Below are 26,216 nucleotides of genomic sequence, written 5' to 3'. Positions count from 1 at the left end.
ATAAAAGTTGTTCCCCAATGCAAGCAAACAAAAATCAACCCACTAACCACAAGCGTGACACAAATAAAGTATCAGGCTATGCTAAACTCTTCGAGGCTGAGTGTGTACTTTCACGGGTTAAAACTGACGGTTATGGCATTAAGTTAATGGATACTAAGGAGTATTTCAGGCTCTGTGAGGAACTATTGCACAACATTTTAAGTTCAGGGAGTTCTAAGATAATTTACATATACCTACTTTCTTGAAAAAAAATTTCTACCAAAAATAAATAAGTAAGCTATAAACAAGGTTTTAAATTTACCTGATGGCTTCTGCACAAGTTAAAATTCTCAAGTTGGATAGGGAATTCCTCACCCTAGTTATACTAGCTGTGTTACACGCACTAGAACCTGCCTCCCATCAGGGATCTGGAGCTGCTGCTGCTGCTGTTTGCCGTCACTGCTGGGCCTTCCCACACCTCTAGCCTCTCAAGGACTTAAGTGTGGGAAAGGACAAGAAGAAAGGTGAGGTGAGGAGTCTCTGAGCTGTGAGACATCTTCCCTTAGGTAATCAAGAGTAACTAGATATTCAGTAAAGCTGCAGGGCAAGGAAGAGGATCTTAAGGATCTAGAACAGTCATCCAGGAGAACGAGCATGGCTATCTGTATTCTACTTACTCTTTCAAGTATCAGGCTCTGATATTTCTGACATGAGGCACTATGTCTTCAAATTAAGTCCAAGTATTTATTAATAGTTCTACCATCCCTCAGGAGCCATGCAAGAGCACTGTGGATGGGAATGAGAATATATGGCAGCTTCTGGTTTGCTGCTTTGATTCTGCCTAGTGACGTGGACAGACACAAGAGGCCAGTACCACATAATGTCATAAGTGTACAGTGCGGGAATTCGAGGTGGCATGACCAGTTCTGCTCGGGAGGGGTTGCCTCTGTAAAATTAAAGAAAGCCTTTCCATGTGACTGACAGGCTCCGAACAGCAAGCAGGAGCAGATGGGACTGACAGAGAAAAAGCCGTGCTCAGGAGAGGGCTTTGTCACAATGTGCTAAAGACCCACAACTTGGTACCATATAGCTATGATGTTTTGTAAAGAATTAGATTCATGTTTTTAAAGCTTTCAGTCATGAATATAATCATGAATGAAATGAAGGAATAGGAAGAAGAGGATGCCATGCCATCCACGGCAGGGGGATGCTGTTCATCTCGCTTTTTTGGTGTTGGACAGATCAGCCCTGCCCTGCCGGAGAGGGAGAGGATAAGAGCAGGAGAGAAGTTCCAGAGGTTTCTGCTGCTTGGCTTTTACTTTCATGCCTATCCATGCTGACAGTACTCTGCAGGGATATGAGTTCGAGACAAGGTTACTTTATGCACAGCTTTAATCTCTGATGAGTAGCATGTAGTTAGATAATCATTGTGTGATGAAAAGACATTTTTGCAACTGAGTTGAGAAGATTTTCTCCATATTTCACACTGGCTGGTAAAAAGGAATGCTCCACAATAAAGCCATGAAAAGCAGGGGAAGGAGAGGATGCTCAAGCTGTTCTGACGACACGGGGTGACTGGTGAAGCCGCTCATCCTCACCTTCTCCACACGCATCTGGAAACAAATGCTCATGCGGAAACAGCATCCAGTGACAAATGGGCTACATGTCATTGGGGAGATACTACAATGTTACTCTTTTGAGACAGGATCTCCTGGAATCTAGGCCTCCAGTTAGTGGCGCTCCCCCTTCCCAAGTTCCCAGATTACAGGCACGTGCCACAAATTTAGCAACACACAGCTCACTTCTGCTATTAAGTTTCCTAGCTAGAGAGCTGGAGAGATAGCTCAGAGGTTAAGAGCACGGACTGCTCTTCCAGAGGACCTGAGTTCAATTCCCAGCAACCACATGGTGGCTCACGACCATCTGTAATGGAATCTGATGCCCTCTTCTGGTGTGTCTGAGGACAGTGTACTCACATACATAAAATAAATAAATCTTTAAAAAAAAAAAAAAAAGTTTCCTAGCTAGGAAGTCTACTTTACAGAGTGCAAATCTGGAAGGTATCCAAATTGTCAAAACTGGAGGCTGGCCTGAAATTTGTAGCTATCCTCCTGTCTCTGCATCCCCAGTGCTGCGATTACAGATGAGCATCACTATAGCTTAGCTCTTGTATCCATCCTGTGCTACCTAACAGTGAGAGGACAAACCTGACCACAGGCCCACACTGAACTGATACACTCAACAAGAAGGAGCTTCCAGCAGTATAAGTGGTGGCTGGAGCTATGAGACACGTGGATGTGAGGATAGAAGGTGAACAAAGGTCAATTCATGAAAGCCCAGACTTCAAAGGCCAGGATGAAAAGAAATATATAAAATAACAACAAAACCCAGTACCAAAATCAGTGTACATCTGATATGGGTTGAAAGCGATTAGAGGGTTTAAACAAGAAATCTTTGGCAAGGGAAAACTATCCTAAGTTGGTTGAAGGAAAAAGTATTTAAAACTGCAAGATAAAGACAGACACAGACAGACAGAGAGAGAACCTAGAGTACGTTGTGTATGAAATGAGGCATTTTGAAGAAAAGAGATGTTGTGACACTGTTCTAATTAACTTCAAACAACAGTTCAACAACCTGTTTCACACAGCAATTTCCCAAGATTTTACATAATCCACATTTATTCCTTCTTCACAAACTAGGTGATGAGGGTTTAATATGGGTCATGCACCCCAGTGCTAGCTGCAAGGGTACCCTGGAGAGAAAGGAGGAAAAATGAAATCCCTGGAGCACCTTGTGTTCATTTACAACATAGACAAGAGGAAACAAAGCCTGAAGTGCTTGTGAAACCCGGGTGTTTCTCAGAAGAAAAATTAGAAAAGAGAGAAAGTACTGGATAGTTGACTGAGTGCTGGGGAGTCTGCTTTGAAGGAACTATGGAGTAGTGTGTCTAACTTCCACCCACAGTAACACACACACACACACACACACACACACACACTCTTAAATACACATATTTATGCTGATAAGAGGACAGGCAGTTTGCATTTTAAAGCCAACAAGTCTGTAAAAACAAGCAGAAAATTATTTAGATTAGTCATCTTCATTTGTTTAAACCCTAACAGAAGTATTCATTTTAGTAGTGATAAGAAAAGGTATAGTTTACTGGTGGTAAATGTTCTAATACAACAAATACATCATAGTACCTATGTGGAATAGTTAATAATGACTTCAATTTTAAAAGAAAAATCCTTTAATAATATATTTTTAAATGTATTTATTACTTTTTAAATGTGCATTGATGTTTTGCCTGCATGTATGTCTGCGAGGGTCCATCCCCTGGATAAATAAAATAAAATAAATCTTAAAAAATTAAAAAGAAAAGGCTTGGTCCAATAATATGTACCTGTAGTCTCAGCTCCCCAGGAGGCAGAACCAAGAGAAATGAATGAACACAGGAATTCAAGGTCAGCCTAGGCAGCACAGCAACACCACATCCCATAAAAGGAGAGGGAGAGAGAAAGGGAGGGAGGGAAGAGTTGAAAAATGACCTTTAATGAACAATCTACAAAGTAAAAAACTATCTACAAAGTTTCAAATACAAAACCAGATAGCTGAGCAGGAAAAGGTAGGATACAGTTGCCATTCCAGAGCTTGGGAAGTAAATGTAGGAGGAACTCAAGGTCGTCTTCAGCTGCATAGCAAGTTTGAGGACAGAAGGCTCCTGCCTTAGATAAGTAAACAGAGACGGTGAGATGGCTTGGTGGGTAATTTGGTGGCGGGTTGCTACCAGGCCTCACATGCAGGAGTTCAAGCCCCAGCACTCACATGGAGAACCTTGTGACATACTCTATGACTACCTGCCTCCTCTACCCAAATAACAGACACAAGTAACTATAAAACAAAAGAAAAATAAGTTTAAAAAATTAAGTTGGCAATATTTGTGTAAGGTCCTGAGAGCAGTGGATTTCCTGAATAAATAAACCTGGAATAAATGTGACATTAAGTAATGCCCAGTACACTGCTTTGAAAAAGAGATGGTATTACATAACATGCTTTAGAAATGTTTCAAGTAAAAGTTTAAAAAAAAAAAAAAAACACCTCTTTTGTGCCCTAAAATTATTTATTCCCAAAGGGATCACATGTAGCTTCCGGTTTGAAAAAAACCTAACATCAGATCTAGTGCAGAGAACAGACTGGAGGAGGGTGAGGGAGACAAACCAGCAGTTATGTGCTAACGCACTAGTCTAGGTAAAGACAGGGATTGCCGGGCCCAAGGGTGGCAGAGAATGAATTAAAGAAGTGGGCAGGGGTTGGGAATTTAGCTCAGTGGTAGAGCGCTTGCCTAGCAAGCGCAAGGCCCTGGGTTCAGTCCCCAGCTCCGAAAAAAAAGAAAAAAGAAAAAAAAAAGTGGGCAAATTAAGGAGCTATTCAAGTAGGTAGAAGACAAAGGTTTGCGTTGGAATGGATTCAGTGGGAAGGACCAAGAAAAGAATCAAGGTGCCTTCTGTGTATCTGGCTTAGGCAACTGGGTGTGGTGCTTTTATTAAAATAAATTAGGAATGGCCAGGAAGGGAGGAAGGGAGGTAAGTGAAGCTGTGGACATACTGAGTTTGAATTCTTATAAACAAACAAACAAAAAAAAAAAAATCCCAGACGGCTTTATATAAATGCCTATAGCTAAGAGACATTGGAGATGTACACAGAGATTCAGGGTCACTCTATCAATTTAGTTGGGAAGTAAACCAGAAAACAAATGTAATGTCATGTCATCTGAAAGCTAGGTGTCAGATGAGATAAGACACACTGTTGTTTGGCTAAAGGTCTCTGGTGACTGTCTACAGTTATCTGGTTGTGACAAGACACACCACAGTGACAGAATGACAAGTCAGGGACAATGCATGCCACGGAGCAGCCTGGACAAAAAGAGTAAGCACAGACAGACAGACAAGTAGAGGGAATTCGAGGGCAGAAGAGGTGGGAACAGAATGGAATGGGTTCCAGGAGGAAGAGAGGGAGCTGATAGGCTAAGACTACTGACCCAGAGCAGAACCCCAGGGACCCGGCTCTCAGAGGCGACACGCTGTCAAGTGTGCCTGGGGAAGGAGAGCAGGCTGTTGGCTCTAAAGTCTACTCTCATGCAGTTTATAATTTGTTCCCACCTAAAACGTAGGGGTCTCCTTCAAAAGCTGGAGTGGAGACAAGGTGACATTCAAAGAAGATGATCTGACTGCAGACACTGAATTACCCAGCAATAGTAGGAGAACCAGTTAACTCTGATCCTAACATTTACAGAATACAATTCCTCAGGGTCACACACATGTGAAGTACTTCCAGGAGCACAAAGGATGTGATTATATTTACCGCAAGACACTCCTTTACAACCTAACCATCGCACTTAAAAATAATTATATGATTCGTAAATTTCAGCAGTCAACTAAACCTAATAACTTATTTTTCCACCTGAAATGGTACATACACTGTAATCATCAAGATATGACAGCACTCTCATGAGACCATTTATTTACTTGTTTCTTTGTTTATATTTTCCAAGGCAGGGGCTCTTTGTGTACCCCTGGCTGACTTGAAACTAGATCTGTAGACTAGGCTAGCCTCAAATTCACAGAAATCCTCCTGCCTCTGCCTCCCAGGTGCTATGATTAAAGGTGCGCACTGCCACCAGCTGGTCATTATGAAGTTTTTAACATCACGAAAACCTCTTACATGACCACAAATATAAAGTGTGATTACATAAAAGATTTTTTTAAAAATATATAGCTGTATTAGAGGGCTGGAGAAATGGCCCCATGGTTAAGAGCACTGGCTGCTCTTTCACAGGACCTGGATTTGATTCCCAGCATCCATATTGTGGCTCCCAGCCATCTGTAACTCCAGTTCCAGGGGATCTGACACCCTCCTTCTGGCCTCCATAGACACCAGGCATGTAAGTAGTGCAGAGACACTCATACAGCTAGAACGCCTATGCATAATAACTATTTCTAAAATGTAGCTATGTTTATGTGAATAAATGTATAAATCATTTTAGTCTCATGTGAACTTAGTGTTGTTTCAATTTTATGCTAAAATGGTGAAAACTTTTCAAATCTCATTAGGACTTCCTAAATAGAGATTTCAGGCCCGGAAAGATGGCTCAGCAGTTAAGAGCACTGACTGCTCTTCCAGGGGTCCTGAGGTCAATTCCCAGCAACCACATGGTGGCTCTCAACCATCTGTAAAGAGATCAGACTTCCACTTATGGTGTGTCTGAAGACAGCTACAGTGAACTCATATTTAAAAAAAAGAAGAAGAAGAATAAAGAGATTTTTCTTTTTTAATGTGTATGTATGTTTTTGCCTGCATACACAAGTGCTCCACATGCATGCAGTGCCCGAGGAGACCAGAAGAGGGCACTGGATCCCCTGGAGCTGGAGTTAGAAATGTTTGTAAAGTGCTCTGTGGGTGCCAAGACCAAACCCACGAGACCAAGGTCTTAGCATGACCAGCCCCTGAACCATCTCTCCAGCCCACTGTTAATTTTTTACTTCCTTGTTTAATAGCCTCAATTTAAGAAAGATGTTGTATTTGTATGTATTTGTATCTACGGGATTCATTAGAGGCTGGTATGTCAGATCTGCTTAAAGGTTATTTTTATTGGTAATTGAAGTTATTAAAATTAGCTTTTTAAAAATGATTTAATTATTACAGCTACACTGTAGCTGTCTTCAGAAGAGGGCATAAGATCTGACTACAGATGGTTGTGAGCCACCACGTAGTTTCTGGGATTTGAACTTAGGACCTCTGGAAGAACAGTCAGTTCTCTTAACCACTTAGCCATCTCTCCAGCCCAAAATTAGCTTTAATATCTATATTACATTTAAAATCTTCAGCTTTTACTGACATTATAGTTTTCCTGAGTTATTAGGCATTTACTGTGGTTCTATACACAAAGTAATCTTGAATAATCATCAGCAAATGTCTTTAATCTACATGGTCATAGATTGACACAGATGGCACGTGATTTAAATACCAAAAAATTAATATTCATATTTCTAGGAATTAAAAACACAAGAATTTATGACTTTTACAATAATGGAAAATTATCTTGGTACTAAATATGGTAATTCCCTACAAAAGTTTCACGATTAGAAAAATGAGTATGTCAGTCAATACATTGGACTAAAAAGAGCAGTTCGTATAAAAAAACTCACTAATTTTAATTTTCATTGTTAAACATGAAATCTGATACACAAAGCCTACTGATAAAGTCATGATGATTTAACCTAAAACTGGTTAATTTCCCCTTGATAACTAATCTTCTAACATCTCACCCTTAGAAAACTCCCCTATATTTACCCAATATAAACCTAAGTCAAGAGAAATACATAATTCCTATCATAATTTATATTCATCTGGACTTTCCAATAAATTTCCAAGCTAAAAAGAATTTAGTAATGTCTTTCTAATATGAAAATTTCTTAAGAAAGACATTTAAATAAGGCCACGAAAATAACCTCTAAGCTTTTTTCAGCCTAATTATCTGTGTGTTGCAATTAACGATACAGACAGGAAGTATTCCTGCCCCATCCTCAAGTCTTCCCAAGCACAGCATGAGGCATCCTGCTTACACTCAGTCTAACGTATCCTCTGAGTAGGAAATAAAATACTAAATAGGAAAGCTACTGCTCCAAGAAAGCCTTAGAATCTCAAACCCCGCTGCTCCAACTCAAGCCTCAATCCCGAAGCACAGTGTATAAACAGAGGTTCCTGCTCCTTCGCACTGCAGAAACACTAACACTTGTATGATTCTGCTGCATATGCTTGCTAGCCTGCACTGGGTGTCGATATACAGTGCTGCTTAATGGCTTACAGAATGTTCCAAAGGATCTTTAGATCCTTGTAAAGCAGCATTCCCTCCTCATAAGCAGCCCAGCATCCCTCCATCTGAGGGAGAGTTATGGTGTGCAATGTAATACAACAGTTAGCCTCACTGGTGTGGAAAAGGCCCATAATGACTAAGCCAGGTAGGCCCTGGCTCCTCAGATTAGTCAGTGCCTATCACACTCAGGTTTCTCCTCTTGCTACGTGTGGTTTAAAGCATCTCTTGGTTGATCGGCATGTTAAATTGTTTTAGAAATTATTCTTCAAGACAAGTTAGAATGATTCAGCAACTAAATCTCAAATCCAAGAGCAAGAAATGCAGCTGATTTTTTTTTCCTCTGAAACAAAATCCCACTAAAGAAAACCCACTAAGGTGGCCAGAGAACTACTTTACAACAAGCATGTGTCAATCGCCCATACAGTGTGAAAATGAGCATCTGAAAAATAATTTATAGCAAACTGTATAAGGCATGCCTACAGTGTGTGATTTTTGCTGCTATTTTTTAGGTAGGAATAAAGCAACCATGTTCACTAAATTTTAGCAAGTTCATAATTAACATATTGTAAGAAGACGTGATTTTTCTAAGTGTCCTTATCCTTTGATTTTTTTCTTTGCTATTCCCTGCAAATTTTAGCCTCTGCTCTGTGCACTTTTCCTAGCATTTATCACTAGCAACTTGGATGAAACCTTACAATATTTCAGAATTAATCAGTGGGAGATGAGCACGATTCACTGTCTCAGAGGCACCTCTGCAACTTCTTCCAGAGCTCTTTTTAGCCTTTGTTTAAAATTTCAGGATATTTTTTGAGGGACAGGGAAAATGCATTCTGGAAGGGACACCAATTAAAAGTATTAGCAAAAATAAAGAGATTAACCTCTTTTCAGCAGTTAGCAATATAAGATCCTAATTAATGTTCAATAAAAATTCCAAAAGCTAAACCACAGAGTGCTAGCAGTTCACACCCTGAAAATGTGGCCTATTTACCCGGAAACACACAACCTAAAACTAAATACAGATGAAATTCAAACATCACATCTAATATTTGAATTTTAAATCCCGATCTTTGCAAAATTGTCTCATCACAGTCATTCCAAAAGCTACCTTATGTTGGAGAAAAAAATACCCTTTACCCTCTAATCTTCTAAAAATAGATTCCTACTGTCTTTTACAAGAAACAATTACGTTTGCTTATGAGCTCTACCCTATCACCCATATAATCAACACCTAAAAATTTACTTCATCCCATTTTTAATCAACCAAAACAATAACTAAATATTAAAGGAAAAGTCTTACCTAGGTGCTGCATTTCCTTTCAAATGCAAAATGGTTAGATTCCCCTTCTACTAGTGCAGGGTCTGGACATGTCAGTCTGATTGGCAAATATCTGCTGTCCCTTCTGAGGTCACAGCATCCGCAGGGCTATACAGCACTACGTACATTCTCTTCCACATAAAAATCAGACATTACATGAAAGGAAGAGAAAGACAGCCCATTTCAAAGCAGCTGGCAAACCTCCACTGGCAACCTGCCAAGCCTCTGCTAAACCTTCCTGTCTTTCTGAGCATGCTCACTTAAAACCAACAGCATGTTACTATGGCAACTCTGTAGGCAGCCTGTAAGTATGAACCGCCATTCTGATTTCAGAGTGTAAAAAGCCAAATGCTGCAGGGGAAGTCAAAGGAAGGAACCAGCATATATTCTTCCCCACACACAATTCTAGCCGCGGTCTTCCAAAAGCTCACACGTGTGCATGTAAAACAAACAAAAGCTTCTCACATTTTCAAGGCAGAAATTTTCATGCTCAGATAGGTGTTCGCTTTGAATCAACTCATGCTCTTTGTTTTGCCTCTCAACAACTAAAATTACACTAGAAAATCCATCCCATTTTACGAGACACCAGTGAATACAGACAGACAGCATGCGAGCAACCATGGTAACCCCACGGATGATTTCTATAATCTATGATTATATTGTGCACAACATGGCAACAGTGCAAAGAATAAAAACACAATCTACATTTTTTCCTAAGACTTGTCAAGCTGCCAAGTGTGCTTTTCTTGGGGTATAATTAGGATATTTACCCCCTAAAAGGTTTCTAAGTTAGGAGAACCAAGACCTGGGTTCAAATACCCCCACTCCACAGTTTGGCTGTGTCAGCTGAGCATGGCTAACTTCTGAGTCTCGGAGCACCCTGAAAGCAGGCTGCTAACAATTACATCAGCACACTGACCGCTGATAAACATGAGAAAATATCTGATCCCTCCCTCGCCCAAATCTTGTTGATTAACCCTGAAAAGTACTTTTTAGTAACTTCACGCTGAAAACTGGTCCTGATCTATATCTACACTACAAGCCACACAGCCACAAGTCCTCAACCCAATTAAGCTAAGGAATGTTTCAGACAAAAACAAACAACCGAGAGTGAAAACACAGAGGCCTTATTTTCACTAGAAAACGAACGAACAAACAAACAACAGAACGGAACCTACCAGCTCTTCTTCCTCCTTTTTGGCCTCTTTTTCCTTCTCCTCTTCATGCTCCTCGGCTGGGCACTCTTCGTCATCACTGCTGGAAGACTCAAGGATTTCACTGATGTCCATTTTCCAATTATCAGGAACAATTCGAGCTTTTAGGAAGACACTCGCCCTTCGCAGCCCTGAAAGAAGCGTGGACTTGAGCGGTTGCTACAGCACGGAGTGCACGCCATTCACAGTCTGGAGGCTCAGCCCGAGTCCAGCCATCATTCACAAAATGATACAGGAAATCAGAGTGTCTCATGAGTCAGAAGATCACGTAGGTCTTACTACATATTCTGTAGGAGTTTATGCTTGTTTACTGTCATGAGATAGAGTCACTGTGTCCCTATGTAACCCAATCTAGCCTGGAACTTGTGACCTTAATGCCACCACCTCCTAAGTCACACCAAGCCTGGCAAAGATTAGGAACAACCCTTCAGAAAAAAAAAAAGGTTTATTTTATTTTATGTCTGAGCATTCTACCTGTATTTATGTGTATATAGAGTCCACCAGCATCATTAAATCCCCTAGAACTGATTACAGATGGTTGTGAGCCGCCATGTGGGTGCTGGGAACCAAGCCTTGGACCTCTGCAAGAGTAGTAAGTGCTCTAACCACTGAGCCATCTCTCCAGTCCCTCTACTAGAAATAGGAATTGTCAGCCCAGGCCTGGTAGTGCATGACTTTAATCCCAGCAGTTGGTAGGCAAAGGCAGGTAGATCTCTGTGAGTTCAAGGCCATACAGTGAGGTCCAGAACAACCTGGGCTATGAAGAGAGACAACCCTTCTGCACCCCTCAAAAAGATCAAACATGCAAAGTTAAATTTGTAAAATTTAGAAACCAAACATTTTATGGAGACATAAAAAAAAAAAAAATACTACTAAGTAAGAGTGTCGTTCAGGTGTGTCTAACGTATTATCTATCTGTGAGGTTGATACTCAGAAACCAAGCGACAGAGCACCAAGGCAAGGAAAAGCAAAAACACTCATTCTGTTAAGTTACTGATTTTGTACTGGGCCACATGCAGCCTGCCGAGCACAGGCTGGATATAGGATTTCAAACATTTAACATGGTAACACACAATAGTCAATATTTGTTATTTTCCAAAGACAGTCCCATTGTTAAAGAATACACTGACTCTGGGTTCTATTACCTGGCTTGGTGCAGAGCTCAGATTCTGGAAGACTGAGAAGGTCTAGTTCCTTAATGTCCTTTCTTGCTACAGAGTAACTATGAAAAAGAACAAAACAGAGAACTAACTATTCATTAAGTGAAAAACATCATTTAAGCAGTCCACGTTAACCCAGACTTAAGATCCCAAAAAATGAAAATTATTTTGTCAAACAGTGTTTTAATAGTCAAAGGCCATAAAAATCCTGATCCTTAGTAAAGCCTTAGAGGCAAAGTTGTATCTTTTAAGTTTCATGTACTCAAGTACTCTTACTTGAGAGCCTCAAATTCACAATGTTTCCAAATATACGATGTTCCTATAGATAATAGTTTCAATCAACAGTCATTCCAATACTTATAGATAACATCTATTCTGTTTAATATTTCCTAATTTTTGCTAATTGGCTAAAATATTTTATGATTATACATTATGGTATATTTTTCATAGAGAATAACTTATTACTCTTATTATTAATGATTAATTTTACTGTTTTAATAAAAATATAAAATTAAGGGGAAGTTTCTAAAAGTCATTTTTAAAATAAAAAGTGAAAATACTTTACTAATAAAGTCTATTAAGAAGCTTCATAATTCATAATATGAAATAGCACATGGTAAAAATATGAAAAATTTCAATTAAAAAACTATGCATACTTTAATTACAAATAAATGTCTTTCATACTGCTGTCACTTGTTATTTTTACATAAAATTTACCCTACATACACACAGTGAAGTAATAGCCTCTCAGTTTCATCTTCAGTGAGTCCCTTTATGGTGGGCGGCCAATATCACTATGTCCCATCCCTGTGAATCATTACTGGGTGTTTCATTACTCACAATTTAGAATCAATAAATGATCGAACTAAACACTGATCCTTTTTCACTGTGACGTCATCATTGCAGCTGGGAGACACAACCTGGAATACAAATTCAGAATTTATTGACTCCCCTTGCTCAGAAAATGAACATTTATTTTTTTATTTATTACTTTCCCCTGAAGCTCTATGGAATCAAGCCTTTCATCTGTTACAAAAGGCCTCAACTACTCAGTCACACCCCTCAACAAAAACGTTTTCATTGTTTTTATTATGTCTATTCATTTACTTGTGTATGGGGCAGGTAGAGTTCAAGTTTGCTGTGGTGCTCATGTAGAGGTCAAAGTACAACTTTTAAGACTTGGTTCTCTCCGGTCACCACGCGGGTCTCCTAGGGTTCCACTTCAGGTTGTCAGCATTAGTGGCCGCCACCTTGACCTACTGAGCATCTCACCAGGCCCAAGAATATAATTTTAAAAATAACTTGGGGGCAGAGGGACTGCAGAGAGAGCTCAGCAGCTGAGGAGATACAGGTGACCCAGGTTGTTCCTGCCAACCACACGATGGCTCGCAATTGTCCACAACTTCAGTTCCAGGGAATCTGACACCCTCCTCTGGCCTTCACAAGGGCCAGCCACCCTGTTGGTACACAGACATATATGCAGGCAAAACACCCCACACACAAAGAAATAAAGTGAAGGAATGAAAAAAAATTCTGGGTCTGCTAATGTTTCAAATGGATTATATTTTATAAGAAATATCTCAATTGCTAATAGCTCTCATTACTAATAAGTTATAAAAATTTCATTTTTTAGCATATTGGCTTTCTAGATGTTTAACATACTCATTAGGTAATAAAATTAATAAAATATAATTTAAAAATACTATCGTTTTAAAATTTAGAGTTTATTCGACCCTAAGTAAGACACTTTACGACATTTATTAATTTGTGCGGAGGGGCATACACGTATCACAGCATTTATAAAGGTCATATGTTACCACTGTCTCTTTCCTCATGTGGGTCCTGGGGATCAAACTCAGGCCACAGGCTTGTGCTTGGCACAAGCACCTTTACATGGGCAACTATCTTCTGGCCCAAGACTTTATTTTGTATCCGAAACAGTAACATTTATGGATGTATGGTCTGTTTTTATTTATTTATTTTTTTCAGATATGGACTCCTATAGCCCAAGTTGGCTTCAAATTTACTATATAGCCAAGGATGACTGAACTCCTTACCCTCTTCCCTCTGGCACATCACAGCCTGTTTCTTTTAAAACAGGGTCTCACTATGTATCATTAGCTAGCTTGGAAATTACTATGTAGACTAGGCTAGCCTCAAAACCACAGCCCTCTGCCTGCCTCTGCCTCCTAGTGCTGGGATTAAAGGGGCAGGCCAGGGATCTGGATTTTTATTATCTTTCCATTGTGTGAGCACGCACATGCACTCACAGAGAGAACAGAGGTGTCAGCCCTGTGGGTGCTGGGACCCTCTGAGCATGGGTGCTCTGTCCTCTGGTCCTCTCTGCAGAAGCAGCATGTGCTCTTACATCACTGAAGCGGCATCCGGCCCTTCATTTAAAACATACACCTTAGTATGCATCGACTTTAAAATCTCGCTGTTAGAAACTTCATAAGATCTTCATAAGGGCATGGACAATTGTCAATTTGTCATAACAAAGTTTTAATTTAGCCTTTGAAGTAAAAAAATTCCTCAACAGTGACATTAGTGAGTAGTTTTTTGGTACTGTAGCAGTGTCTTGTATTTAAAAACCTCAAGCTGGGTAGAACACTCCTAAAGTTAATATGTAACAAACCTGCGTCTTGGACATTGTAGGCAAAAGTTCTATCTCAGAGACACACTTGGGCTCCCAACTCTTACTTTTTTGTAATTAAGTTACATTAATCCTTAAATAACAATATAGTAACTATCATGTGTAACACTACAGAGTCAGATTTTTAAAAAAAAATTTTTTTTGGTGGATTTTGGGGTTTTATTGTCTTTGTTTTTTTGTTTAGTTGTGCTGTTGTTTTGAGATAAGGGCTCTCTGTTTGGCCTAAATGAGAGATCTGCTGGCCTCTGCTTCCGAAGATAAAGTTGTGCACCACTGCACTGGACTGGGTTTTTAAATATTATTGATTACTGTTTGATCTTGGGCAGGGCTCATGCAGCCCAGCATGCCCAGAACCTGGTATGCAACCAAGGATGACTCTGAACTTCCGCTACTCTCCTCAAGTGTTAGGTCAGAGTCGTGGCCACAGTTTGACATCAGAAAGAAATGCAGGTCTTGTGAGGACAGGTGCTAGTAACTAGTGGAGTAGTTGTGCTTAACCTCGAGTCAACGATGGGCCAGAGGGGCGAATCTAAGACGTAAGAGAAAGAACACAACAGGAGGATGATGCAGTGGTCCACCAGGCACAGGACAGTACCAAAGGCGGGAGAGTTGGCTCCAGCTGGCCAGAAGAGGTGGCAACAAGGTCTTGAGATGTAAATAAATATAAACCTAAGCCTTGTCACATCACCTGGCAGCCACTCTGATGGCGTCCATATTGATTTCTGTAAACAAACGGTCTTACAAGCATTCCCAACACGCAGCACAAACGCCATCTTTTCCAGGACTATGTGCAGAATTAGCTCCTAATTCGCAGGTGGCCCTGTGAAGGCCCTTCTGCTGCAGGGGTCAGTGACATTTGCATCCTATTCTTCCCCTCTTCTCTTCCCCGTCAGTCAAGAGGATTCTCTGAGAGAAACAGTCCGAAGCAGTCTTCTCTCATAGATCCTCTAGTGCTCATCCGTTCCCACTCTTCCTGTGTATACAAAGACTGCCATTTCTAAAGCGTTAAACATCTAAGTGCATCCTTTCCTTCTATTACTTCCTTATTTTAGTTTATGTGCCAGTGCTAAAAAATTACTACAACTTTTTTTTCTGAGGGAGGAGCGGTTTGAGACAGGGATTCTCTGTGTAGCCTTGCCTGGCTATCCTGGAACTTGCTCTGTAGACCAGGCTGGCCTCAAACTCAGAAATCTGTCTCTGCCTTCTGAGTGCTGGGATTAAAGGTGTGCATTACTATATTGGGCTTAAAAATTGAGTCTATAACTTCCAACGTAGCCTGTTTTATATGTAGAGTGCATGTTCTTGAAAGTCACAATGAGAAGTCCAACACCTGCCTGTCTTCTAAAGAAGGCAGAGCCGAGGCAAACCAAGTTCCCTGTTGTCCTCAGGTAATACTCATTAACTCAGGGTGGAGCAAGGCACACAGACTGAAGCCGTTAACTTAGGGCGCAGTAAGGAAAGTAGCACAGGGAAGAGTGCCTGGCTAGCATGCCCGGGCCTCCGGGTGCAGACACACACACCTCTATTCCGAGGGTCGTGAGGGGAAGGCAGGAGGGCCAGAATTTCAAGGCCATCCTAAGCTGTTTGGCAAATATGAGGCCAGCCTGAAATATGTGAAACCCTGTCTCAAAAATAAGAAGGTTGGGACTGGAGAGATGGCTCAGCAGTTAAGAGCACTGACTGCTCTTCCAGAGGTCCTGAGTTCAATCCCCAGCAACCACATGGTGGCTCACAACCATCTGTAATGGGATCTGATACTGTCTTCTGGCACACAGACATTTCTGCAGACAGAGCACTCATACAAAAAAACAAAAAAAAAAAAAAACAAAAAAAAAATACATTTAAAAAAATAGAGTTGAGAATTTATGGTGAAGAAGTGTTAGATATTCATTAAAAGAATGTGAAATTAATTGATTAAGCAGACTCAGTAAAACTAGATTTAATTAACTGAAAGATTAAGGTTTTGTGTGTGGAATATGTGTGTGGTGCTTGCACACGAATGAGTGGGTGCACATAAACGTGTGGATGCATGTGAGCATGTGGATGCTTGTGAACACACGGATGCATGTGCTCATGTGGATGCACACGCTCATGCACATGGGAAGCAGACAATGTCTTCTGCCATTCTCCAGACCCTGCACTGCCCTGAGACAGGGTCTCTCACTTAACTCAAGCTTGCCTCTTTGGTTAGGCTGGCTGGACAGATGCTTTCGAATCTGCGAGTCTCTGTGCTCACTCCCAGGCCATGCCTGGTTCTTTCCATAGGCACTGAGCACTCAAGCCCTGGCCGTTAAGTTCTCCAGCTTGCAGGGCAAGTGCTCTTACCAGTGCGCGCCCTCAGGAGTGTCTTGTTTTGTTTCTGAGACCAAATTAGTCTCCACCTCCTGGGCGGAAGCACACTTCCTGTTTTGGACTCTGAGAGGCTGAAACTTCAGCCCTGTAGCACCACATCAGACTATATTGTGGGGATTACTGTGAGATAATCAATCAGGATTAAATGATCCTCCTAAAAACTTAGTTCAAGATAATTAGTCTGGATGTAATAAAGAAAGAACTAAGGAACCCGATGTGGTGGCTCACACCTTGATCCTACAACTGAAGAGACTGAAGCAGGAGCATGTTATGAATCTGAGGCAGCCTGGACTACACAGTAAGTTAGTTCCTGGCCAGCCTGGACCACAGAGAGACAACAGAACAATGATAAAAAGGATTGAGGAATGGACCTCCAAGAACTGAAGGCGTAAGATGGTGACAGGGCAGGGGAAAACCTGAAAGATGTCAACAAATGATAACAGAACGGAGAACCAAACACAATGGCCAGTGTGATCGACCTGTCTTGATTTTTAAACTACCATAAAATCTTCACTAAATTTATAATACTTCAAAAATATTTTAAATAAATATTTAAAAATCCATTTTCAAGGTTGGAGAGATGGCTCAGTGGTTAAGAGCACTGACTGCTCTTCCAGAGGTCCTGAGTTCAATTCCCAGCAACCACATGGTGGCTCACAACCATCTGTAATGGGATCCGATGCCCTCTTCTGGTGTGTCTGAAGACAGTGACAGTGTACTCATATAGATAATAAATAAATAAGCCTTTAAAGGAAACCCCATTCTCCACAAATAGCAGCGCTGACTTATTTTGCAATGAAACTTACCAAAGCAGGATAGCATTCGGTGCTCTGTGCTGTGGGTGACACATTTACAACTCTTCCTAGAAACTCATCATTGAGACGCCTCTTGTCTTCCTCTTCCTCGCCACTGCTTTCTTCTTCCTTTTCATCTTCAGTGCTAAGAGTCAGAGAACATGGCCATTATCCTAACGATCCGTAGTGTACAACACCTGGGCACATCGAGGTGCTTGCCATGGCTTCTACCCGTTCTACTGGCTCCCAGAGCTGCCGCTCCATTCTCACTGGGGCTGAGGAGATGGACAGTCTCCTTCCTCAAACAAGTAATTGAACCACCTCAGTAAGTAACACTTGCGTTTGCTTCACTGGGTCAGTGAATACCTGGGCTTCAGTTCCTGTGCCAGGACAGAGAAGCCTAACTGTATCACCAAGTGCACTTTTTAAAACATACCACCTTTCTGTTCTTTAATGCCATAGGAAAATGATGCAAGTTTAATTTTCTAGTAGGGTATAAAAATAGCCCAGAAAAAGCATATGTGGGTTTAATCAGATATCTTCTCTGGAATAACTATTTACTTTTAAGTGTCCATAACAAGCATTAATTATAAGTCTATCCTTTTTAAACAAAAATGAATATGTATTCTTTTAATAAATCCTGATGAATAGTAGCTGAGTAATCTGACATGCTCTTGAAGCATCCTGAGTACCCTGATATCTGCCATTCAGTGCGCTATGGAGGGCTGCTAACTATCAAATGATCTGGAGGCACTTGGTCCCTTTTCTTCTTGCGTGTTTTCCTTCTCCTCTCACAGACCCGTTACCTAGAAACCACCACGTCTTTCTTTACTTTCTGCACTGATGACATTGCCTTGTCTTTACTTCTCTCGCCTCTGATTGCTTGATAGAGTGCCCTGCACTGAACTATCAGCTTACTCGACTTACTAAAAGTTATAATTATTAAAGAATACAATACTACGTTATGAATACAATACCATTAATGACTTATTAGATAAATATGCTAAGCACTTGCTACGCACAGGAACACATAAACACTAATCCAACCTGGCAAGACATTATCAATCCCACTGTCCTCAGTTATAAACTAGTGAGAGAGAGAGAGAGAGAGAGAGAGAGAGAGAGCGCGCATGTACATGTGCCAAAGTACATACATATAGGTCAAAAGACAACTTGCATGACTTGGTTCTCTTCTTCCATTATATGAAGGAATCAAACTCAAATAGTCAGGCTTGGTAACAGTGCTGTTCCCTGTAAATCACCTTGCTAGCCCAGGAAGATTTTATTATAGCTATGACAACCAAATTTAAGTAAAAAATAAAGGTGGAGTGAAAAGTTACAAAGCCATCATTTTGCTCCAACAGTCCTGACATACAAAAGGAGCCACAGTGAGTAATCCAAAAAGGAGGATGACGTTTGAGAAAGAGCGGTATATCCAGATGCAGAACAGCTCCACACACACTGTTTCTCTGTCAGGGAGAAGAGAGACTTGGAGAAGTCTATGCTCAGGAACTAAGCACTCACCAAAGCACTGTCAGCAATTATGGGGCAAACAGATGCTGTGTATCTAGTGCTGTGCCTATACTAAGAAGAACATACACCACTTACCATTTAATTGTATAGCCTTAATCTATAAAAATGAAAAACCCCTGAAAAAAATCTGCATCTGCCTGGACTCTTAAATGTCCATATTACCAAAGCTAACAAGTGTTTATAGATTAAAGGGAATTCACGAACCACATCAGGAAGTGCAGCACTTGCCCATGACCTTGGTTTGGAGCCTGAAAAGATGCTCTGAAGGCAGCTAGGACGACGGGTGGACTCTGAAAGCTGGCAGGCTCAAGTAACAAGATGCCACAACGTACAGTGGGAGCCAGGTAGACCAGGCTGGCCCAGGACTGTGGACCATGAGGCCAAACGTTTGGTCAGGGGTTTGACTGTGGGTTACATGTGAAACTGAATGTTCTGATTATAATAGTAGTGTTTTATATAAGTGCCAAGAACTGTGCTGTTTCCTTCCACACGGCTCAGTAAAATTATAATGCCGAAAAATAATTATGTCCATACAAAAAGATGGAAAGATAAGGCAAATTGGCCAGAAAGATTAACAATGTTAATCTAGACAAAAGATACATGGAAACCATTTGTATTATTATTTTTTAAATTATTTGTAAACCAGGCAGTGGTGGCACACACCTTTAATCCCAGCATTCAGGAGGCAGAGGCAGGCAAACCTCTGAGCTCAAGGCTACCCTGGTCTACAGAGTCAGTTCTACTAGGGCTATAGGGAGAAACCCTATCTCAAAACAACAACAACAACAACAACAACAACAACAACAACAACAACAACAACAAAAAAATTGCTTTTGGGCTGGGGATCTAGCTCAGTGGTAGAGCGCTTGCCCAGGAAGCGCAAGGCCCTGGGTTCGGTCCCCAGCTCCGGAAAAAAGAACCAAAAAAAAAAAAAAAAATTGCTTTTAAATAAAAAGATAAAAATAAATAACTACCAGTAATTATTTAATAAAGGAAAATCTCACCAACTAAAGATTCTGTCAAAGCAAATTGAAATAGTATTTTGGAAGTGGAATTTTCACGAGGTCTGTGGGAAGAATGTGCACCTTGCGCTCTGGGAATGTTACCCAGCAGGACAGTCATTCTAGGAAAGTCAACTGTGAAAGGCTCTAACACCATCCATGTATTAACCACATATGAGAACTCACATGGGCAGTGAGGACCTCCTCCCTCTGTTTGTCTTCTTTGCAATGACTGGCGTTCCAAAATGCTCTGGGTTTGTTAAAGGAAGCTGATCGAGCGTCTGCAGAAGAGACAATGAACTCAATTCACACTTCACTTCCCTATCATTTGCTGCAGTTCATATCAGTCCCAGCCAGCCTACCTCGCTCTCGGCAAAATGTCTCTCCCCTTTCAGGCAAAGTGAGGTCCGCCTCAGAGTTCTCTCATCACCGTCATCAAACACTGCAAGAAGCAAGAGATGTCTGAGAATCTACGCACATCATTAAAAAACAATGTGAACAATGTTATTACTGCTAGTCCAGAGCTTGTGGTGGTTTGTAAGGATACACTGCCTCATGTGTTTGAAAGCGTGGCCCACAAGGAGTGGCACTATTAGGTTTGGTTTTGTTGAGTGGGTGTGGCCTTGTTAGAGAAAGTGTCACTGTGTGAGGCGGGGCTTTAGGGTTTTACAGCTCAAGCTACACCCAGTGTGAGACATATCCAGCCTCCTCCTGGCTACCTTCAAATCAAGGCATAGAACTCTCGCTCCTCCAGCATCTTGTCCTCCTGCACGCTATGCTTCCCACCATGATGAAAATGGACTAATCTCTGAAATTGTTAAGTCAGTCCCAATTAAATGTTTTCCTTTATAAGAGTTGCCTTGGTCACGGTGTCTCTTCACAGCAGTAACACCCTAACAAGACGGAAGTTGGGACTGGGAATGAAATATTATTGTGATAACTGGGAATGAAATATTATTGTGATAGGCCTGGCCACGCTTTAGTTTGGAGGAATGTGGATTGTGGGACCTTGGATTAGGAAAGCAGCGGAATGTTTTAAGTCAGGCTTAATGGAAGCCCAGTAGGAAATGAGAGGCAACGGTGCTTAGGGTGATTTGAACTTGGGTGGTGGCTCAAAGATTTTCAGAGGAAAAGAATCTTAGTATGTTCCCTGAAGATTGTTTTTGTGATATTTTGGTGAAAAATGTGGCTGCTTTTTCCTCTTGCTCAGATAATCTGCCTGAGGCTAAGGTGAGATTTAGATTAATTGCTTTGGCAAAGGACGTTTCAAAACAGCCTAGCAGATTCTGTCCTGTGGTTCACTCGTGAAAGCTGAGAAAGAATATAAAATGTGCAGTTCAAGGGCTAAAGGGGCACCATGAAGTAGAATGGAGCTAAATCCTGTGTTAAAGGAGATAAACACCTTAAAGATAACAAATGAAATTAGGAGCGTGGTAACCTCAGGGCAAGATCCCACCCAGAAAAGCTTCTATCTCGTGAAAAGGAATTAAAAGCTTAGGTCCAGGTGTGGTGGTTGCCAGCACTCAGGAAACAGGCATGCAGGTCTCTGAGGTCAAAGACAGCCCTGTCTACAGAGCAAGGTCCAAACAGCCAAGCTTAGGCTCAAAGAAACCATGGCAAACAAAAGCTAGTGAAGATGTTACTGAACAAGGGGACCATGTTCCAGCCCCAGCAAACAGCAGAACTTGCCAGCTTCGACCACTTTGTTCTAGCTTTAAATCAAGGATGGAATTTCCCTGAGACTAAGGAAAGGCACTGAGGCCATGAATGTCAGGGATGTTCCTGAATGGAGGCTCAGAGAGACCATTGTGGGAGGCAGCCAAGGTTGTACCTTTGGCTAGCGGCGCAACTTGGTAATGTGTAAGAGTCACCCAGGTGGTACTGGTTTTGAAGGTATGAAGGAGTCATGGAGAACAGCTGAGGCTTGGCGCTGTGAGAGGACAGGAAGGGTCACTGGTAAAGTTGAATGCCCAGGATTGAAGGGGTCATGCAAATAACTTGAGGTTTGTCACAATGAAGAGAGTCTATTGGTGAAAGGACAGCCCTGTTGTAGCAGAAGACCTGATCATTTTGGACATGCCAGTACCACAGAATGACCACCAAGAACAGCAGCAGCAGAAGGTGAATTCCAGAACCTGTGAAGGTGAAGCCTAGATTGCCCTGGAGACCCCAAAAGGTTGGAGATGAGAGAGCCATGCGGTTTTCTGTCAAGGAAAGCTGCTAACAGGGAGTGCAACCAACCTAAGTGAAAGAAGTGTGTTGCAGTCAACTAAGATGAAGAGTTGGAGATCTCCAGTGCTGGGACATCAGATACTCAGCTGCAGAGTTTGGAGTTTCCCCAGATGGCTTTCAGTCTTGCTTCGGTCTCACCTTTCCTTACTGTGCTCCCTCCCCCGTGTTTTAGAATGGTAATATATACCCTGTGTTATGTTGGAAGTATGTGGTCTGCTTTTTGATTTGGGTATTATAGGGGATTATAGTTAAGAGGTTACATGAATCTCAGAGGAGACTTTGAACTTTGGACTTAAACACTGTTGAGATTGTGATAGACTATGTGGACTTTTGAAGTTGGGCTAAATGCATTTTGCATTATTTTATGGCTATTAGCCTATGGGGCCAGGGATGGCCCCCACAGAGGGACACTATTAGGAGGTGTGGTCTTGTTGGAGTGGGTGTGGCCTTGATAGATTAACTGTGGAGGCGGGGCTTTAGGATTTTATATGCTCAAGCTACATCCTGCCTCCTGGCTGCCTTCAGAGAAGACTTGAACTCTCAGCTCCTCCAGCACCATGTCTACCTGCACACTGCCATGCTTCTCATCATGATGATACCTGGACTAAATCCCACTGTAAGACAACCCCAATTAGGGGTTGGGGATTTAGCTCAGTGGTAGAGCGCTTGCCTAGGAAGCGCAAGGCCCTGGGTTCGGTCCCAGCTCTGAAAAAAAGAACCAAAAAAAAAAAAAAAAAAAAAAAAAAAAAGACAGCCCCAATTAAATGCTTGCAGTTTTAAGAGTTGCCTTGGTCATGGTGTCTCTTGACAGCAACAAAACCCAAACTAAGACAGAGCTTAATAACTCATTATTTCTTAGCTATGCTCAAACCCCTCTAAAATGAATAAGTCACAGTTGTCATTTTAAGATGTCAAACAAGCGTAGATTAAACGGCTGCCCCTGAAGTCAACTGCTTAAGTATCCCCGCTTGTTTTCAGTGTCTGCACTGCAGAATCATCTAGACTGTGAGTTAGTCAAAGCACAAACACAAAATCGCCATGATCCTTGACTCAATAAAACCAGGTCTCTAAATACGTACTCTTCTGCATGGTTATTGAATAAGTAACTACAGTTTCCCCAAATGTCTGATTATTTCTTCTTTTATTTCCTGTTTCAGGTTTCTTGAGATAGGGTCTTTCTACATAGCCCTGGTTGTCCTACAACTCACAATGTAGACTAGGCTAGCCTCAAACTTACAGCCACCCTGTAAGTTTGCTGCTCTTATTCTGATTTCTGATAATGATGTGTGATTTCTGATAATGATGATAGATTATGTTATTTCCACTTATTTGCCCAATGACTTCTTACACTGGAAGCAATGGCTACCCAATTCTAATATTTCCATAATGCAAGTTTTTTCTTTAGAAAAGGACACAAGGGGGTTGGGGATTTAGCTCAGTGGTAGAGCGCTTGCCTAGGAAGCGCAAGGCCCTGGGTTCGGTCCCCAGCTCCAAAAAAAAAAAAAAAAAAAAAAAGAAAAGGACACAAGTAATTAAAAAGGAAAAGCAAAAAAAAAAAAAGAAATATCAAAAAGATTTTAAACAGCTTGCTATTTATTTATTCAGTGTGTGAGAGTGAGTGTGTGCACACGGACGCGCGCCCTCGCCATGGCATGCATGTAGGGGGTCAGGGGGTGATGATGTGAGTGAATTAGTTCTCTCCTTTCACAGGTGGGTTCCCAAAACCAAATTCAGGCTCAGCAGCAAGCACCTTTACCTGCTAAGCTGCTGAGATGTGGTGAAACTGCCTGGGCAGTGAGCATCCACTGGCTGGGGCTGGGCAAGTAAAGCACAATTCCAGGCTAGTCTAGGCTACACAGCAAGACTCTTAATCAACAACCACATCTAAAAATAACATCAGAAACACCTAGAAACTTCTTGGAAGTTTATGTATCATGCCATTAAAAACAATCATTAACTATGCATACATTTCAAAAAAATCCAAGTAAGGAATTTAATAATTTATCCCTAATATTCAAAACCCTAACTACAGTATTTGATGATTTTTAAATGTTGAAATTTTCAAAATGTATTAGTTCTAAGTACCTATCACTTGACATTTAGTTGTCCAGAATTATACAAAAATAAAATACAAAGATAAAATCCTTACTTCAGATAGTAAATGCATATTCATTCAAAAGTATTCATGCATGTTACAAACAACCATATTTCTAGGAAAGGACATGTAACTTACAAAGGTTACCACATCCTAGCAAAGGGGAGGCTAAGGCAGGAGACTGAACAACATGTCTCAAAGTAAATAAACTTAAATCTGAATAAATAAATATTAAATATAAAATAAAAATGAATAAAACATCAAAACAAATTAAAAAGCACGGGTCATCACAATGGCTGAGGTGGTAAAAGGCACTTGTTGAGTAAGTTTGACAACCTAACAGAGATGCCCAGACTCCACAGTGGGGTATTACTAAGTCACGTAACTAGTCCACCTAACCCTTTTCCTAAGGAGTACACAAGGTGTGAGGTGTGTGGTCTCAACCTGTGATCCTGGTCCTCTTAACACTCAGGATGCTGAGACAAAAGGATCACCAGGAGATTCAAGGCAGCCTGGGCTACACAGTGAAATTCTCATATCAAATACATACATACACACACACATCCTAGACCCCAAATCACCCTTTCAAAACAGAGTCCTGGTTTTCATACTAGACAGAATAAATTGGTATAACGTCTTAGAATTGGAATCCTGACTTCTATCCAGGTGTGATGGAGCATGCCTTTGATCCTTGTACTTGGATGGCACAGACAGGTAGATCTGAGTTACGGCCAGCCCAGTCTATATAGCGAGTTCCAGGACAGACAAGACTACATAGAAAAACCTTGTATTGAAAAAAAAAAATAAAAAATACATACATACATACATACATAAAATACATAAATAAGAAAGAAAAGAAAACCCCAACTCTTTTTTAATCTTCTTTTGGATTTTTGAGACAGTGTATTTACTGTAGCTCTGGCTGTCCTGGAACATGCTATGTAGACCGGAGGGGGGTGTTTTGAGGAGAGACGCCTCAACCTCATAACGATACACCTGCCTCTGCTTCCTGCGAGCTAGATTTAAAAGCATGGGCCTCTGACATTATTTTTTAATGGGTGCTGCTAGCAACTATTTTGCCTTGCCTTCAAATCACACACTTACACTTAACAAATAAGACTCAAGAAGTTTCTGCAAGGGCTGGAGAGATGGCTCAGTGGTTAAGATTACTGGCTGTTCTTCCAAAGGCCCCAAGTTTAGTTCCCAGCAACCACATGGTGGCCCACAACCATCGGTAATGGGATCTGATGCCTTCTTCTGGTATGTCTGAAGACAGCAACAGTGTACTCACATACATAAAATAAATCAATCTTTTTTTAAAAAAAAAAAAACCTTTTTGCAAAAAGCAATCTATAGGTTCGATATTTGCCTACTTCTGCCAGTTCTTCCTCGGAGATGAAATGTATTTTCTAGTGAATGTATTTTACATGCAGGGGACAAGTTAAGAAAAGAAGAAGTGGGGCTGGAGAGATGGCTCAGCAGCTAAGAGCACTGACTGCTCTTCCAGAGGTCCTGAGTTCAATTCCCAACAACCACATGGTGGTTCTCAGCCATCTGTGATGGGATCCGATGCCCTCTTCCGGTGTGACTGAAGACAGCTACAGTGTAGTCATGTATAATAAATAAAGAAAAAATTAAATTAAATTAATTTACAAATTAAAAAAAGAAAAAGAAAAGAAGCAGCTCCTGCCATATGTTCAGAGGAAAGCAGCCATGCTGGGTCCTGTCCGTGACACAGAAATGAATGGATAAACAATGTCTGCAAACAGCTTGGTGGCCAAGGGCTGTGACCCCAGTGCTCAGGAGGCTGAGGCAGGGAAATCATGAATTCCAAGCCATCCGAGGCTGCATGCTGATGTGAGACGAAGGGAGGGTAGAGATGAGGGAGGGACGCTAACAAATCCCTGTGACATCCATAGGATTCCGACGCCGATTCTGTGCACCACTGTCCACACCGAAGTACAATATTGAGCTCAGTGGTACTGCTTCTATAGCAGTACAAGTCCCTGAGGAGT

At 41.2% G+C, this 26,216-nt stretch overlaps 1 protein-coding gene across 3 annotated transcripts in view; it reads right to left on the bottom strand.

The window, feature by feature from the left end:
* Positions 1 to 26,216, bottom strand: part of Arid4a (AT-rich interaction domain 4A) — a 70,895-nt gene that overhangs the window by 28,684 nt on the left and 15,995 nt on the right. For 2 of the 3 annotated variants that reach the window (NM_001395713.1, XM_087553223.1), the window contains 6 exon segments: positions 10,346 to 10,512; positions 11,527 to 11,603; positions 12,382 to 12,461; positions 17,353 to 17,485; positions 20,061 to 20,155; positions 20,237 to 20,316. In NM_001395713.1, the coding sequence (NP_001382642.1) occupies positions 10,346 to 10,512; positions 11,527 to 11,603; positions 12,382 to 12,461; positions 17,353 to 17,485; positions 20,061 to 20,155; positions 20,237 to 20,316 (632 nt within the window). 3 annotated transcript variants of the gene reach the window in all.

This window comes from Rattus norvegicus, chromosome 6 (genome assembly GCF_021556685.1).
Source record: "Rattus norvegicus strain SHRSP/BbbUtx chromosome 6, alternate assembly SHRSP_T2T, whole genome shotgun sequence".
Lineage (NCBI taxonomy): Eukaryota > Metazoa > Chordata > Mammalia > Rodentia > Muridae > Rattus > Rattus norvegicus.
Note: the sequence above shows the minus strand (reverse complement) of the source record. Positions and strands in the feature narration are given on the sequence as shown.